At 52.7% G+C, this 17,748-nt stretch overlaps 1 protein-coding gene across 3 annotated transcripts; it reads left to right on the forward strand.

Annotated features, from left to right (window-relative positions):
- The first annotated feature begins 70 nt into the window (after nucleotides 1-70).
- On the forward strand, nucleotides 71-16,697 carry MOB3A (MOB kinase activator 3A). Of its 3 annotated transcripts, XM_020905967.2 has the most exons (5): nucleotides 71-160; nucleotides 5,214-5,326; nucleotides 10,575-11,098; nucleotides 14,357-14,559; nucleotides 16,572-16,697. In XM_020905967.2, exons 3-5 carry the CDS (start codon nucleotides 10,678-10,680, stop codon nucleotides 16,599-16,601), a joined length of 654 nt encoding a protein of 217 aa, XP_020761626.2. In that variant the 5' UTR covers nucleotides 71-160; nucleotides 5,214-5,326; nucleotides 10,575-10,677; the 3' UTR covers nucleotides 16,602-16,697. The 3 variants fall into 3 exon arrangements, with proteins under 3 accessions (XP_020761626.2, XP_020761627.2, XP_070321139.1); XM_020905968.2 differs by lacking the exon at nucleotides 5,214-5,326; XM_070465038.1 differs by lacking the exons at nucleotides 71-160; nucleotides 5,214-5,326 and adding an exon at nucleotides 6,647-7,118.
- Nucleotides 16,698-17,748: the final 1,051 nt, after the last annotated feature.

Here is a 17,748-nt window from a genome sequence, read left to right on the forward strand (position 1 = left end):
GGCCTTGCCCTGGAGCGGAAGTATATCCGGTGAGGGGCGGGGCGGTCGTGTGCGAAATTACTCCGGGCCTGGCAGCGAGGCCGGACTGGCCAGCGGCCCGGGAACTGGGTCCAGCGGCGAACTTGACCCAACTCTTCCGGCAGCAGGAGGCAGGCGGCAGGTGAGTCCTCAGAGAGGCCAGCGCGCCCGGCGGGGAGGTCGGGCCCCTCAGAGGGGCGACCGCGAGTAGCAGGGAGGCCAAGTCCCTCACGGGGACGAAGTCGGGGAGTCTGGGTTCCTCAGAGGGGAGACGGCGGGGAGGCCGGATCCCTCAGGGGAGCGACGGCGGGAAGGCCGGGTCCCTCAGGGGGGCGACCGCGGGCGGCGGGGAGGCCGGGTTCCTCAGAGGGATGGACGATGGTGGAGGGGCGGGAGCCGGTGGCGGGTCCTTGGTGGAATTAGTGGTTACCAGGGCCACCCACTTCTGGTATCAATAACCAGGACCCCACCTCCTGGTTTGGATGGAAAGTCCACAAGATTTTAGGGGCCCCAGAGCACTGTGACCCCCGCCCTCTGAAAGCAGTCTTCCCGGTCCCCAGAGCCCCTGAGCAGTGGGCACGGGCTGGGCGGGAGGTGTTTGAATGTTGGCGCTGCCCACTGGCTAACCCTCCTTCATCTCTTCACTGACTGTAGGGCTTGCATTTGCTTTAAATGACTATGTACTTTACTAAATGTCACCGAAAAGGGAAACTGGAGGGTGACTGGAAAATACAGAGAGAGTCACAGAGCAGAAAATAAATAGCCAGTGATGCTCCCACCTAGAGAGCCTTTGCTCATTTTGGAGTAAAAGTCTTTCATTCTTTATTTGCAGGTGCTTTCTACCCCTTGCATTTTTTTTTTTTTTTTTTCAACCTTTTTATAGAGTCTTGGTTGACGCCCAATCAACTGCATTCATTCAGAGATACAGTTGGATAAATTTTGGCATGTGATACACGAGCATTTTGCATGTTTCACCCCACTGCCTGTCTGCACTTCGTGATCTTGGACTTGCTTCTGTTACCCGTGGTCTCTACTAGCCACTTCTTCGTTCCTTCCTCCACCCAACATAAAGTTCAGGGACTCTTATGAGCCCATTTTACAGACTCAGCCAAGAATGATGAGTGATGCCAAGAATCCTGGCCCTGGCCAATGTCAGGACAGGGCGCTGCAGCCTCCCAAAGCCCTGAGTGCCCATCCACCTCCCACCTGCCCCAAGTTCATGGTAGCCTGTCATTGTCTGTTGTACTGATTATGGAGTGAAGCAAGTGGAAGTCTTCACCCCTGCCTGCCCACACCCTGGGGCACCCTGTTTCTCCCCTCCCTTCCGAAGGCGTCCTTTGTTTGTTTACGGGGAACCTCAGCCTGCTTCAATCCAGAGCCTCTCCCCTCCCCAGAGTGCCACCTCAAACAGCACCTGTCCCACTGCTCCTGTCCTGATGTCGACGAGGGTGGTTCCCCCTTTTAAAACCCTCCGAGCTGAGCTGTCCGGTGCAGTAGCCACTGGCCATGCATGGCTAATGATCACCTGAACGTGGCTATTCCAAAATGGGATGTGCCCGTCGTGTAAAATGCGCAGCAGTCTCTGGAGACTTGGAGTGCTAAGGTGGGGGTGGGGTAGGAGGTGTGCAAAATAGTTCCTTAGTATTTTCTATACTGGTTAGATGTTAAGGTGATATTTTGGTGCTCTTAGGCTCAGTAGTGTATATATATATATATATATATATATATATATATATAAAATAAATGTTAAAGTCACTTGTTTCTTTTCTTTTTGTTACTTTTTAATGTGGCTACCAAAAAGTTAAAAAGCACACATGCAACATGTATTTCAGTGTCTTCCAAGGCATTTTTTTTTTTTAATTTGACTGCATCAGGTCTTAGTTGCAGCAAGCAGGATCTTTTTTATTTGTAGCATATGAACTCTTAGTTTCTGCGTTTAGGATCTAGTTCACTGACCAGGTTCCCTTGCATTGGGAGCACAGAGTCTTAGCCACTGGACCACCAAGGAAGTCCCATGGCATTTGTTCTTTATGCCAAGATGTCTAAATGTGTTCTTTATTTATGCCTTCTTTCTTAGGATTCATCATTTTCTGCTTCCTATCTGTGGCTTTAGTTATTTCTTAAATGGGGTGAGCAATTCACAGGATTTAGTCAAATGCTTGGTGTGTTGTAATTGATAAATTTTTGTTAGCTATAAGTTTTTAAATTGGTTTTACTTTATTTATTTTTTGGTTGTCCTGGGTCTTTGTTGTTGCTTGGACTTTTCTCTAGTTAGGGTGAGTGGGGACTACTCCTCATTGTGGTGTGTGAGCTTCTCATTGCCGTGGCTTCTCTTGTTGTGGAGCACAGGCTGTAGGTGCATTGACTTCAGTAGTTGCAGCACGTAGTTTCAGTTATTGTCACTCCTGGGCTTAGTTGCTCCTTCATTGGCAGGCAGATTCTTTACCACTGAGCCACCAGGAAAGCCCAAGCCACCAGGGAAGCCCCAGTAATTTTTTTAATAGACTGAATTTTTCTAGAGCAGTTTTAAGCTTGCTGCATAATTGAGTGGGAGGGACAGGGAATTCTGCATGCTCCCTGCCCCTATGTGCGCGCTGCCTCCCCGGTTATCAGCATCGCCCGCCAGAGCAGGACATTTGTCACGGGGATGAACCTCCAGTGACACATCCCTGTCAGCCAGCATCCAGAGTACATTTGGTGGGTTCGCGCTCAGTGGTGCATGCTGTCTGGGTTTGGACAGATGTGCACTGATACGTACCCATCATTTTTTCACACAGAATAGTTTCACATCCCTAAAAATCCCCTATGCTCCACCTATTCATCTCTCCTTTAAACTCCCCACCCCCACAATGGCTCCCCACAACCACTGATCCTTCTTCTGTCCCCAGAGCTCAGCTCTGCCTTCTCTAGAACATCATAGAGTGGGAATCATGGTGTCACCTTCTCACATGGGCTTCTCTCACTTAATGATGCACATTTACAGTTCCTCCTGTCTTTTCAAGGCTTGACAGTGTACTTTTTTTTTTTAACTTCCCTAAAGGAGAGAGTATGTCTATCATCTTCAAATCTGGACCATGGTGTTTGCCCACCAGGTGCCCCAGATAGCTGTGACAAGCTGAGTTCTAGGTGTGCCTCTCTCTCAACAAAAGTAGAAGTGATTGTTTTAGTCCCGAAGAGGGTTCTTGGAAGTACTATTTCAGTTCCTGGGCTCGAGATGATTCATATTCCTAACAAGGTTAAGGCAGTCTGTTTCATATGTGATGATGCTCCCAAGCCAGCCAAGTCCACGGAAGAGTCAGCCATTAACCATCATTCCAGGAGCTGCTCTCCCATCTCCAGGGGTTCTTGAGATGGAGGTTGAACAAAAATTCCCCAAGCAGCTGGCTTGGAACTTGGGTTTTTACTCTGGGAACTTCTGGACATGCCCCAGCTGGTGAACTCCTGACTTCCTGGAATTGCGAGGTTCAGGCTGCTTAAGCAAAAAAGGGGAATCTGACTTCAGAAACCAGGTTCTGGGAAGGAGACAGTCATTCCTGTGGCTGCTGAGTCCTAAATAAGACATCCAGGGCTGGGCTGCTTTCCATGGGGGCCACCCTGGGCACTCTCAGTGGGGTGGGGAGCAGCCTCCCCGGCCCCATCTACTCAGTTCCAGGAGTGCCCCATTCCCCTGTGGCCCCTGGGGGGCAGAGTCACCGCATTTGAGACCCATAGCTGTAGCTGAGCATGGAGGGAGCTCTCCCAATGCCTGGAGAGAGTGTAGTGCCTGGTGGATACCCTCCCCACAGACTGGGGTCAGTGCGCAGGCAAGTCTCGAGGACCCTGATGTTGAGAGGAAGTTTCAGCAGCCAGAAAAGGTGGGGCTTGTGGTGGATGAAAGTTTGGAGGCATGGTTTCTTGTGTATTCCCCTTTCTGACACTCAGCTCTCCAGTCAGTCAGCCACGCAGTGAAGGCTCCTGCAGCTTTGAAATAAGTCCTCAGAAGGAAGAGGTGTGACTCCTGCATGGACACACCACCCACAACCTCTCCTGCATTTCTCTCCTTTCTGTCCCCCAACTCCCAACACCGTTTTGTTGAACGGAAAATCTAAAAAAAGAAAAAGAAAGAAAATCTGTGTTTGCCCCCGCGGGGAACTGAGGCAGAGAGAGGAGCTTCAGAGGAGAATCATGGCGCTGGGCCATGGACACCTGGCAGCCCCTCTTTGTCTTGGTAGAGCAGAGGACAATAGAGGTGGGGACAGCTGGGCTTAAATCCCAGGCCATCGCTTATCTGCTGTGGGCTCAGGGCTCTCAGAGGCACCAGGAAGGGTCCCTGCTGTCTCACCCCCAGCTTCCTGTGAGGCCAACAATCCTGGTCATCTCGTGGCTTGCAGGGCTTGTAGACGCATCACCTGATTTCTGCCTCCATCACATGGCTGTCTGTGTCTGTGTCCAGATCCCCCTCTTCTTGTAGGACAGGGTGACCTCAACTTAAATACATCTGCAGTGGTCCTGCTTTCACATGGGATCGCTTCACCTGTTAAGACTTCAGCACATCTTTTGAGGGGGGATGTGATTCTGCTTGTAAAAGGGCAATAGGAGATAACTACTGATGGGCATGGGGTTTCTTTGTGGGGTGATAAGAATGTTCTGGAACTAGATAGTGGTGATGGTTGCATACTTCATGATTTTACTAATATCCATTGAATTGTGTAGGTTTCTAGTCGTGTGAATTATATCTCATTTGGCTTTTGTGGGGAATAAAAAAAAGGATTACTAAGAGGGCTGGACTATAGCAAGCCCATCTAAAGCACCTGGCCTTTGTTGTGTCCTTCAGGACACGGGCAGCCTCCCCACCCAGGGAGCAGTCTCAGTATTTAAACACAAGCATTTACACGATGGGAGACAGCCCTGAGGCACAACCACCTTTAACAGGACAGATCCTGGGCCATGAGCGTCTGCTAGCCAGCCACTAAGGCTGTCAGGCCAGGGAGAGGATTTACACACAACAGTGGCGAATGTCATCAGCCAGGCAGGATGTAGAGGCACCGGAAGGAAGTGGTGATGGGGCTGAGGTATGGCGGTTGCCAAGAGGAACTGTGTTTTGTTTTTAGAAAAAGAACAGGGGTGGGTGGGTGTGTGCTGGGGTAGGGGAATTTTGTCATTTTAACCTCTGTCACTCTTGGAGTTTGTAAACGCCACGCTCATCTTGTGTGCAGGAAGATCCAGGGAAGCCACTTGTGCTGGATTCCAAGAAGCCTTTCCTGGTTTTCCCTTTGCTGCCCTTGGACGTCTTCTAAGAGTGGGCAGAAACCCAGGATCCCTGGAAACGGTACCTGGGATTTTGGTGGGGGAAGGGGGTGCCACAGTGACTCCCGGGTGCTTCTCAAGGAAAAGGCACTTTCCAGTGGTTGCCCACTCCTTGGTCATAGGAGCCCAAGGGAATGTGTTTTTGATAGAAAGCGCTGTTTGCTTTTGATGGGAACTCTGTTCATCCAGGAAGTTTTTAAAAAATCATTGCTTCCACTTAAAAAACAACCCTCCCACTTTCTCAGGAGACAGAAAAGTAGGCAGGAGCCTTATAAGCCCGCTTCACCAGCCTGCCCCATCTTCTAGAACCATCCTGGCGCAGGTCTGGTCCGTGGCTTGACAGGCTGTAGATAGAGCCGTGGGGTCTCCCAGGATAGTGGGGTCCCTGTCCGCTTCTCACCACCCCACAGCCTGTGCCTGTCTGACAGGTCACATGGCCCCAGAGACCCCAAAGTCAATAGAAGGCAGCAGCGGGGTGCGGGCAGGTTTCATTTTTCTTGGTGTTGTGGTCTCTGTGGGGGTGAGAAGGCCGGCTACAGGGCGGATAAGGAGCCTGGACACCTGGGTGCACAGAAGCAGCTGTGGGGGCTCAGGGGCCAGCCCAGGCCAATGCCACTCTGGCTGGATGAGGGGAAGCACCCTGCTTTGTCTTCTCATGGCCAAAGTGAGGCTTCGTTCAGCCCGGGCAGAAGAGTGTTTAGAGGCTAACGCGAGTCATGGGTGAGAAATCGCTGGCAGGTGGTAGGTGTGGGGGAGGGCAGCTTGGATTGCTGGTCAGTCCACACAGGGTGACTGTCCCTGGACCTGCACTTGGAGTAGCCCTGAGAGCTGCTTGGTTTACAGATGATCCACCTGGTCAGGTTCACGGCCCCTCGGCAGTTAGCAGTCATGGTGGAGGGGGAGGTGAGTGGAGGCGCAGGGTCCCCACCCGCCACTTCTAGCACAAGTGCCCTCATACAGAGGGGTCCCAGCTACCCAGCACAGGGGACACGACTAGTCTCTGCAACAGAGGGTCAGGGCAGGTGGCCTCTTAAGTGGGGCCTCCTGGGGGTCTCAGATCTTCCACATTGGGAAAAAAGCGGCAGATGGGCTATTTGTGGCTGCCCTCCCTTTTTGGAGGCACCTCTTCCTGCCCTCCAGGCCCTAGGCACAGGTCTGTACCATATCTCCAGAACCAGGGAGGGTCAGAACAGGAGGCACCTATACCAGACTACAGGTGCGGCAGAGGTGCCTGGTGCAGGAGCAGCCCCAGCCAGGAGGGACTTGGCCCTGGATTTGGGATGAAGAGTGGAGTGTGGGGCAGTGGAGGTGGGTGGTCAGGCAGAAGGGGCCACAGTTTTATCCCCATGGTCCAGGGTGCAAACACTGACTCCTTCTGCTACCAGCTGTGCAGCCTAACAGTGATTTACTCTAACTGGGTAGTAGTTAGCTGTGACCACTAGTAGCTAATGGTTAGTACCGAGTCACCATCTTCTAGCCCAGTGTTTCTCACCTGGGGTGCTCCTGCCCCCATAGTGCTTCACCTCCATAGTGCCCAGGGTGGTCCCGATGTCAGCAGTGGCAAGTCTGGGCCTCAGTCTTCCCAGCTTTAAAGTAGGGTTCTGCTTTGCTCCATGGGTTACCGCGACTGTCTTACTGGGCGTTAACCAAGGTGGCAGGAAGTGATGCTGGTGGCTGGGGCCTCAGGGACAGCTTTGGGGAAGGAAGTGAAGGCTCTTCTGGTCTCTGGATGGGCCTCCTCGCTCCAGGGCACAGGTGGCTTCCTGCCCCATCGCCAGGCAGCCTGTCCGCGGTGAGCGTTCCCTCTGTCACACGTGAGTGCCTACATCTTTCATCCCGTGTGGTCCTCTGTGTTTGTGCTGTCACCTCAAACAGTAAACAAATTTTACAGGCAGTGCCAGCCTCAGCTTGAACCCAGAGGGAAATGGCCTCAGTTCTTTGCGGTTCCCACGGCAGCAGTTCAGCCCACACTTGCTCTGTCTCCTCACCCTGCTTTAAAAATAACAGCTTTCCTGGCTCACCATTCTTGTACCAGACTCTCCGCCTTTCACGTGTGCATTCCACTGTTTTCAGCCCATTCACCACCTCTCTCCAGTTCAGAACATTCTGTCACCTCAGAAGAAACCCTGTCCCAATCAGCAGTCACCCCATCCCTTGCCCCAGCCCCTGACAACCAAGAACCCACTCTCTGTGTCTGTGGATCTGCCTGTTCTGGACATTTCCCATCAGTGGAATCACACCCTGTGTCCTTCCTTCTGTGTCTGCTCCTCTCACTGAGCATCGTGTCCTCAGGGTCTATCCACATGGTAGCGAGTTTCAGGGCTTCTCTCCTTTTCTTGGCTGAGTGGTGCTTCCATGTGTGGATCAGCTCACCCACTACTGGGCATTTGGGTGTCTCCACCTTTTGGTTGTTAGGATGCATGCTGCTGGACACACGTATGTACAAGTTTTTGTGTGGACATGTGTCGTCCACATGTGTCATCACTTGGATGGACACTTAGGAGAGAGCTGCTGGTGAGATGGTAACTGCGTTTTTTTAACTGCTGGGCTGTTTTCCACAGCAGCCACCCCATTTTACATTACCCCAGCAGTGCAGAAGGGTTCCTATTGACTGTCCTTTTTGATTACTCCATCCTCGTTGGGGGTGGCAGGTCCCTCCTCTCCTCACTGGGCTCCCTACATCTGGCTCCATCCCCGGATGCTCAGCCTCTGTGTTTTGCATAGTTCTTGCTGCCTCGAATCAAACTTCCGGTACCCACAGTGTCAAGTGGGGCCCGGAAGAATGAGCAGGCTTCACCTACCAGTGGCGAGGACAGATGGTCCCCAGCCTGTGTGTAACTAGGGCTCGAGTAACCCAGTTGTGTCAACTGTGAGTTACCCTCCCTGGCATTCTTTCAGATGTTCTGCGTAGCCTCTGTCTGAGTTTCCAATGGCCGATGTAACAAATCACCACAGACTTTGTAGCCCAGACCACACAGATTATTCTCTTACAGTTCGAGAGGTCAAGAGTCCAGCTCAGGCCTCTCAGAGCTAAAAGCCAGGCGTGGGCAGGGCCGGTTCCTCTGGAGGCTCCTGGGGATCATCGGCTCCTGCCTTTTCCAGCTTCTAGAGGCACTGCATCCCAGGTTCGCAGCCCCTCCCTCCATCCTCACAGCTAGCAGAGCAGCATCTCCCATGTCTCTGCCTCTGACTCTGTTAGCAGGCCCTGTGGACATGCAGAGGACCCAGAAGGGGAAAGGAGGTAGTGCCAGGGTTGTGCCTGCCCCACAGGGAGAGGCGCTGGACCTCTCCACAGTCCATGCTCCAGAAGGAGTACTCTGAAGGCTCAGCTCACCGCCATCCCTCTCCCTTTAGACCAGAGCAACCTCTTTCTTTTTAGATTCTCATAACTCAAGAGTCAGAATCATTCCTGGCTCTACGGGCAGGACACCCTGGCTAGAACACTGGTGTGAGCTCTTCACATTATCCATCCAGCCTCTGGAATTAACCCAGAGGCTCACGTTCTCAAGGCGGCCACTGAAGGCTGGGCCAGGAGGCCCAGGCCAATGGGGGTCACTCTGATTTCTGGCCCGCCGACGTGTAGAAGAGCCAGGCCTGCAGGAGATGCTGGGCTCCAGGATGTGGTGGGTCGTGACTCAGCACTTACTAACCGCATGCTGAGGTCCTTCCCCTCCTGGTCACCCCGTCTGGACCATGGACTTGGGTGCGGACACGGGTGAACTGGGCTGAGGTGACCAGATCAATCTGGCTGCCTCAGGCCCATCCCCCGGCACAGCTTCTCCGTCACTGAGGTCAGCCTGGTGGCATGACGTTGTCCCCTGGGGGTGACAGGATCCCTGTGCAAGGACATGCAAACTCCTTTCAGACATGGGATGTCCAGAAGTTTCTGATTGTGAGTGTAGGCTGTTCGGAGCCCCTCAGTTTGTGGCAGTTTGCTGCACAGAGTGCTTGGTCTGGAGGGTCAAGCTCCAAGGGCCAAGAAACTGACTCCAGAGTGGTTTATTACAACATTACGTGTATATTACAACATTACGTGTAAGTGGTTTTTCATCTCACCAGGAGTGTGGCTGCGTGTGCTGGAGCCCGGCCTGGGCAGTGCTTCCGCTTCCCCCAACCCGGGCCCACTTCCCCCTCTGCTGCTGCTCCTGGGCGAGCTCCAAGGATACCCCCACCCCGCCCAGTCCTGGCCAGGTCCACACTCCTGGGAAAGCATATGTACCCCAGCCAGAGATGGAGATAAGGGGCGGTGGGCCAGTGTGGCCACCGGAGTGGTGATGGTGAAGGAGCATCACCAAGGGATGGTGACTGGTCCCAAGTGTGAGCCCGACCCAGGCTCCTAGTGCTTGATTTCACCCTTTCATACCCCCTGAGGTGGGTTCTACTACTCCCAATGTGACAGGGAAGACAGGCAGAACAGAGGCTTGGGAGGGGCCTGTTCATCAGAGCAGGGCCATGGCAGTGCAACCCCCGCACTAGGGCCTTGCCCCCAAAATGAGCGGCATCTGTCACAAGACCAGACAACTTGTGGAGGCATCTTCACTTAGCTGGTGCATCAGGGTGGGTAGTGTCCCCCAGATTCATATCTGCTCCTTGGACGTGGAGCTGTGCAGATGTTAGGCCAGAGAGCTGAGGGCACACGGGGTTATGGAGGGCCCTTGTCCAGAGATGAGACTGGGACACGAGACACATGGGGAGCAGAGGCAGCAGGAATGCATGCCCTTCCAGCCCCGGAGCCCAGAAGCCCCACAGTCAGAGTGTGGGTAGAGCTAGTTCCTCCTGGGGCTCCCTCCCAGCTCCACCAGTGCCACTGGTCCTTGGCATCGCCTGGTTTGTAGACCCATCACTCCATCTCTGTGTCCATCATCACACGGCCTCTTACAGGGACATTCATCACTGGATTTGGGGTGCCCGGATAGTCCAGGAGTAGGGCTACCCAAGATCCTTAATCAATCTACAAAGACTCTCTTTCCAGATAAGATTCATTCTCAGGTCCCTGGCTATGGGCATCTCTTCACAGAGGCTGCCACCGAGCCTGAGGGGCCCACCCTCTGCCAGCATGTGGGGGCCCGCCCTCAGGTGGCATGTGGGGCCAGCAGCTTTCTCTTTACCAAAAGCGTCTGGGCACAGAGGGGATGTGCCAGGGCAGTTCTGTGTGCCCTCTTGTTGAAACTCAAAACCACAAGTCCCAGGAGCATCCCCAGTCTGCCCGCTGCTGCTTCTAGAACAAGGTTTCAAGAAGGGTCATGATGTTTCCTTTTTGTGTGTTCCAGGTCTGAGGGAGCCCTGGGGACCCGGTGACATACCTGTCGTGAGCGTCCTGCCCAGCCCTCCCCTTAGACACCTCGTGGGGCGTGTCCCGAGAGCGCGGCCAAGATGTCCAACCCCTTCCTGAAGCAGGTCTTCAACAAGGACAAGACCTTCCGGCCCAAGCGCAAGTTCGAGCCAGGCACCCAACGCTTCGAGCTGCACAAGAAGGCGCAGGCCTCGCTGAACGCAGGGTTGGACCTGAAGCTGGCCGTGCAGCTGCCCGCTGGCGAGGAGCTCAACGACTGGGTGGCCGTGCATGTGGTGGACTTCTTCAACCGCGTCAACCTCATCTACGGCACCATCAGTGACGGCTGCACCGAGCGCTCCTGCCCCATCATGTCAGGCGGCCCCAAGTACGAGTACCGTTGGCAGGATGAGCACAAGTTCCGGCGGCCCACGGCACTGTCGGCCCCCCGCTACATGGACCTGCTCATGGACTGGATCGAGGTGCAGATCAACAATGAGGACGTCTTCCCCACCAACGTTGGTGAGTCTCTGTGCTTTCATGTTCTTTTAGGATCAACTTTATCGGGATGGAGTCCACACACCACTACATCCACCCATTTAAAGTGCATGGTTCAGGGGCTTCCCTGGTGGTCCAGTGGTTAGTACTCCATGCTTCTGCTTCATGGGGCACGGTTGGGGAACTAACACCTCACATGATGCATGGTAAGGCAAATTAAAAAAACGCAGTTCAGTGGTGTTATAGTACATTCACAGTGTCATGCAGCTGTCAGCTGTATCTAAATCCATCACCCTGGAGGCTTCCCTGGTCCAGTGGTTAAGAATCTGCCTGCCAATGCAGGGGACACGGGTTCCATCCCTGGTCCAGGAAGATCCCACATGCTGAGGGGCAACTAAGCCTGTGCCCCACAACTACTGAGTCTGTACTCTAGAGCCCATACTCTGCAACAAGAGAAGCCTGCATACTGCAACTGTAGAAAGCCCACGTGCAACAATGAAGACCCTGTACGGCCAAGGGGAAAAAAATCCATCACCCTAAAAGAAGCCCCATCTCCTTCAGCAGTCACCCGCACCGCCTCTCCAACCCCTGACAACCAGGAACCCACTCTCTGTGTCTGTGGCTTTGCCTGTTCTGAACGTTTCCCATTGGTGGAATCACACCCTGTGTGTCCCGTGTCTGCTTCTCACACTGAGCGTCGTGTTCTCAGGGTCCATCCACATGGTAGCAAGTGTCAGGGCTTCTCTCCTTTTCATGACTGAGTGATGCTCTTGTGTGTGAAGGGACACATTTTGCTTCAAGCAAAGGCTTCCCTGGTGGCTCAGATTTTAAAGAATCTGCATGCAGTGCAGCAGACCCAGGTTCGATCCCTGGGAGAAGGGAATGGCTACCTTCTCTAGTATTCTTGCCTGGAAAATTCCATGGAGAGAGGAACTTGGCAGGCTACACTCCATGGGATAGCAAAGAGTCAGACCCAACTGAGCAACTAACACATATAGTTAAAGGATCTTGAAATAGAGAGACACTTCGGGATTATCTGAGTGATCCCTAAATGTCATCACAAGGTCCTAATGAGGGGGTAGAGGGAGACTCGTTACCCAGGGGGGCAGAAGGCAGTGAGGCGATGGGAGGGAGAAGGGACCATAAGCCCAGAAAAGACAGGGCCGGGTTCTCCCTGGAGCCTGTGGAGGGCCCAGCTCTGCCTGCAGCTCAGGGCACCGTGTGGACTCTGGCCTCAGATCCTGGGAGAGAATTGGTGCTAGTTGTCCTGAGCCACTGAGCGGCCCCAGGAGACAGCAGACATTCTCACGTTCACCAGGGCTGCTTGGTGTCCTGGTGGCTGACTGCTGAGGAGGCCTCAGGCCTGGCTCTCGGCTGCTGGCATGCTATGTGCTTCATTGAGTTTCTCACCCCCAGGCCTCACTCACCGTCTGTACAGTGAACCATGTTGACTCTGGCAAGGGGCTTCCAGGGACCCACCTGGGAAAAGGCCATCCCATACTTATCACTTTCCTGAAACAGATTCCTGGGCAGTCTCCTGTCATGTTGCCTGGTCCAAGTCTACACCTTCTCCCTGTCATCCTGAGTCACTGCTTTGCTAGGACCATCTGAGGCCCCGCAGCTCTTGAGGGGTCCACCTCCTAGAACTCAGACCTGCCTTGAGTCAGTGCTCACCACCAGAAAGGAGAGCATGAGAAGAGCAAGAGAAATGAACTTGGCAGATGGTTAGGGGCTGCCTGGCCCAGGCCATATCTTCCAGCCCTGTCCACAGACCCCAGGGCCAGCCTCACCCCTCGGCCTGGTTCCACCCCCACCCCCACCCCCACCCCCACCCCGGGTGGACTGAAGTGCTTCTCTTTGCTTGTCTGCAGTCTTCGTGGATGGCAGGTGCACCTTAGATGCCCTGTGAACATGGTTTTTCCCAAGAGTCAAGTATTCTTGGACTTCTCTGATGGTGAAGAATCCACCTGCCAATGTAGGAGACACGGGTTCAATCCCTGGTCCGGGAACATCCCACATGCGGCAGAGCAACTAAGTCTGTGTGCTTCAACTACTGAGCTCATGCGCTTAGAGCCTGTGCTCTGCGACAAGAGAAACCACTGCAATAAGAAGCCTTGTACACACAACTCAAGAAAACCTGCGCTCAGCAACAAAACCCTAGTACAGCCAAAAATTTTAAAAATTAGTTTAAAAAAGGGTCAAGCATTCCTTCTGTTTAGCTCTTTTCTCCTGTTGGATGGAGTCAGGAAACCCAGAGGCCTCACTGATGCTGAACGAGCCTTCTGCAAGGGCACATCCCCAGACACCCGACCTGGAACACCAATGCCATCAGTGGTATGGGACACGCATACACACAGGAGGGAGCTGGCCAGGAGCATGATGGTCAGTCTTAGAGAAGGTCTTTCCCATTTGCCTCATGCCTCCACACCCTGGGACCTGCCTCTGGTGTGAGAAACCCCCATTTGGTCTGGTTGTCCCTGACTGGCTGCTGACACCGCCCCTCGAGCTGCTGAGCACACGGATCCTGAGCACCTACTTGCATGTCTTTGGGGATTTGCTCACCAACCAGCAGCTGCCATTCCATTTTCTGTGAGTGTGTCCCAGAGCATTGTGGCTGTCCACAGGCTGGGTGGTCGCCAGCCCTGGAGCACCTCTCGTGAAGGACAGGACCTGTCTGTCCTGGTCCCGGGCAGCCCCCGATAGCACTGGTCAGTTGGTGTGAGGGCATAGGATCTTTCCCCTGGGCCAAGAAAGACACGAGGTGGGGAGGGGCATGTGCCCATGAATGTGCCTGATGCCAGAGGGTCACCACCAGCTGAGTCAACAAATCTTAGCACGATTTAAAAAAATTTAAAAAATTGAAAAATAGAAATAAAATGTATTAAATTCAGTATAGAAAAACAGGGTGCAATGTAGTGTGTGTATGCAATTAAGTTAGGATGTGTACATTCAAATATAAGCAATACCATGAAGCATACTTAGATGTAGCGATATAAATATATTAAGGGAAAATTATCAAAGTCCAGAACATAGGTTTTTATGCATTGCCCAGTTGTAATCCAAAAAATAAATGTAACCAGAAATAGACACAGAAGCCTGTAAGCCACCCGGAAGCGGGATGTCAGATCCACTGCCGGCCAGATGCGGAGGGTGGGCAGGGTAGGACGTGTGGGCCTGCAGGACTGCCCCTCCCCGCCCCGGGCGCTGTCTGGGGCAGAGAGGAGCAGGTCCCGGAGGGAAGGGGAAGGGAAGGGAAGCTGAGCCATGCCCGTCACCCCGCAGGCACGCCGTTCCCCAAGAACTTCCTGCAGGTGGTGAAGAAGATCCTGTCCCGGCTCTTCCGCGTGTTCGTGCATGTGTACATCCACCACTTCGACCGCATTGCGCAGCTAGGTTCAGAGGCTCACGTCAACACCTGCTACAAGCACTTCTACTACTTTGTCACTGAGTTCGGCCTCATCGACACCAAGGAGCTGGAGCCACTGGTGAGCGTGGGTCGTAGTGGGGTAGGCAATCAATGTGCGGGGTCCCCCCATTACAGTGGCCCAGAGGGGTTCCTGCCTGCAGCTGCCCCCCATTTCTCTATGGGGGTGCCCATCCTTCCCACCCCGCTGGCAGGAGAGCAAGGAGCCACTTTTTTTTCTGTTTTTTTTTTTCTGGTTTTAATTGGGGTAAACTTTACATATGGTAAAACCACTGATGTAAAAATGAACGGTTCAGTGGTGTTTAGTACATTCACAGGGTCATGCAACCCTCACCTCAGTCCAGTTCCAGAACCTTTCATAACCCCCAAAGCAGTCCTCTCCACATCAGCAGTCACCCCCTCCTCAGCCCCTGCAACCACTTACCCACTTTCTCTCTGGGGGGATTTACTGAACTGGTCAGTGTTGACTCCCCCACCCCCAGAAATGGGAGATTTCAGGTGCCTGACTCAGGTCCCAGGGGCTGTGACATGGAGCCTGCCTGCCGTACTGTGTTACCCAGATGGCTCTGAGCAGGACCTGCAAGGTCAGAGGGTACAGGTGGTTGCTCTCCCAGGGCCCACCAGCTGCTGCCACTGTTTACAGGGGTCATTATATTTCTTCCCAAGCTCAGAAATGCTGGAACCTTCCAGGGACCGGGTGGTGCCTGGGTGTGCGGGTCTGCTCCTGGGAGACAAGATCATCACTCTGGATACCCCGCCCCAATTGTACCTTTCCTGGCAGGACCCTGGGCTCCATGTGGGCCTGTTTGGGAGGCCTTCTATTTGAGTATACTTGATTTACAACCTTGTGTTAGTTTCAGGTGTATAGCATAGTGACTCAGTTATTTATGTATTCTTTTTTTTTTTTTTCCATTTATTTTTATTAGTTGGAGGCTAATTACTTTACATCATTACAGTAGTTTTTGTCATACTTATGTATTCTTTTTCATAACCTTTTCCATCATGGTTTATCATAGGACGCTGAACATAGTTCCCTGTGCTATACAGCAGGACTTCACTGTTTATCAATTTTCTATATAGTAGTGTGTATCTGTTAATCCCAAACTCCTAGTTTATCCCTGTTTCTTTTCCCCCTTATGTCTGTGAGTCTGTTTCTGTTTCATAAATAAGTTCATTTGTGCCATATTCTAGATTCCACATAGAAGTGATATCATATGGTATTCGTCTTTCTCTGAGTTACATTGTTAAGCATAATGCACTCCAAGTCCATCCATGTTGTTGCAAATGGCATTAGTTCATTCTTTTTCATGGCTGAATAATAGTCTACTGTATAGATGTACCACATCTTCTTTACCCACCCCTCTGTCGGTGGACATTTAGGTTGTTTCCATGTCTTGGTTATTGTAAATAGTGCTGCTATGAGCATTAGGGTACATTTATCTTTTCAAATTATAGTTTTCTCTGGATACATGCCCAGAAGTAGGATTGCTGGGTCAATCTATGGGACCTCCGTATTCTCCATAGTGGCTGCACCAAAATTTGCATTACATGTGACTTTTTTTTCCTGGTTCCCTCCATTGCTTTGGGTCTTTGTGAAAGGCTCTTATTTGACAACTTTTAAAAACCTCTAAAAACATCTCAACATAGATTTTTCATGTTTATATATTCCCGTGTAGGCTCTGGCTAGTAGGAAAGGGGTTTCCCTCTGGGGTAGTGGAATGTTCTGGAACCAGGTAGGGGTGGGGGTTGTCCACCACTGAGGAGGACACTTCATTTTATGTGAATCTCACCAAATACAAAAAATAGTCGTGGGCAGTTTTATGATACGCTCATGTTTTTTCACTTGATGTCCTGATCCCGTGGTCCTTTCTCCTGCATTGACACTTAGAGTTCTTTCTGGAGGCAGAAACTGTGACCCTTCTCATAAAGAGCCTGCCACCTGGCCTGAGGCACATGCTGTCTATGCCCTGTTTAGTAAGGTTTGTGTTAAATGAGGCCCGTGGGCCCCTTGAGATCACATACTCCGACTTCCCTTTTGTGTGTGACTCCTGATGTCCTGCTTGTTCTTAACAGAAAGAAATGACTGCACGGATGTGCCACTGAGAACCCTTGGCCCTGTCGTCTCTGCGGCCACGCCCTGGGGGCCCGCTCCAGCTACGCGCCACATCTCCAGCACAGGGACCAGTGTTTTCTAGCCCAGCAGATTCTGGGCTGTCAGGGTTGCATCCTCTCTCTGGTTCCAAGGTGGCAGCAGCCATTAGTCCATTCCTCTCTGGGCCCCCGTCTCCTCAGCCGTCACATCATGGGGGAGATGGAATTTGAACTCTGTGATTCTCTGTGTTGTGAGCAACCAGGAAAACCCACTTTGTTTGGAAACCACTTGCATTTACGAGGAGGCTGGCCTACCTTGGCTCCATCTCCCGACCAGCCAACGTGCTCAGCCATGGGCTCCGGGACCCAGTCAGTGAGGCCATGACCACACAGCACTTCCCACCATGGCCCAGGTCTGGTTTCGAGCGGTACAAGGGCCTGGCTTCTGTCCTCCCTGCGTCCTTCCCTAGCCACTTCTGTCGGCCGTTCCTCCAGGACCCTGGGCTTATCCATCAGTTTTGCAAGCCTGCGCCTGCATCCCATATTTCTTGGGGCCCCTTCATGTCACATAAAATATTGAATTTTTATAGTTTCATTTACAACTGCTATGAGATGTTACTAGGAGAAAAAAAAAAAGCTTTTTACCTACAGGTAGTCCTCCCCTTGCCCTCTAGAAAAATGTCCCCTTTTTGCCATGAATAACAGGATGAATCTCCCAAGGAGCATCTCTACCTGGGTGTACAACCTTCGAATTTCACCTAATGCCTGCCAACATCACATGGAAACACTTTGTGTGCCCCCCTGCCGCCCCCACAGTGACTGGGACCAAACCCCAGCTCCTTCTCCCTGCAGAAGTTGGAGCAGGGGCACTCCACCAGCCACCGCCCTGCCCACACGCAGCATCCTTGGTGGCCTTTGGCCATGGCAACCCTGCCTGCCCAGGCCATGCTGGTTCTGTTACCTCTAGGTGTCAGGGAGAGGGCCTGGCACCGACACCGAACAAGTGCAATTAACAAACACAACCTGGGCCTCAGTCCTTCAGAAGCCACAGGCCCTGTTCCTGGAGGCCTGGAAGGACTTTATGAAACCGGCCAATCGAATGTAGCTCCTTTTAAATGCAGAACCACAACCAAATGCTGTAACCACTGTGCCTCTCCAG

The sequence above is a fragment of the Odocoileus virginianus genome, chromosome 3 (assembly GCF_023699985.2).
Source record: "Odocoileus virginianus isolate 20LAN1187 ecotype Illinois chromosome 3, Ovbor_1.2, whole genome shotgun sequence".
Lineage (NCBI taxonomy): Eukaryota > Metazoa > Chordata > Mammalia > Artiodactyla > Cervidae > Odocoileus > Odocoileus virginianus.

Coding starts and splice junctions, on each gene's coding strand:
- MOB3A (XM_020905967.2), top strand. CDS start 10,678: ATGTCCAACCCCTTCCTGAAGCAGGTCTTCAACAAGGACAAGACCTTC. Junction 11,099..14,356: donor CGTCTTCCCCACCAACGTTG/GTGAGTCTCTGT, acceptor GTCACCCCGCAG/GCACGCCGTTCCCCAAGAAC. Junction 14,560..16,571: donor CCAAGGAGCTGGAGCCACTG/GTGAGCGTGGGT, acceptor TGTTCTTAACAG/AAAGAAATGACTGCACGGAT.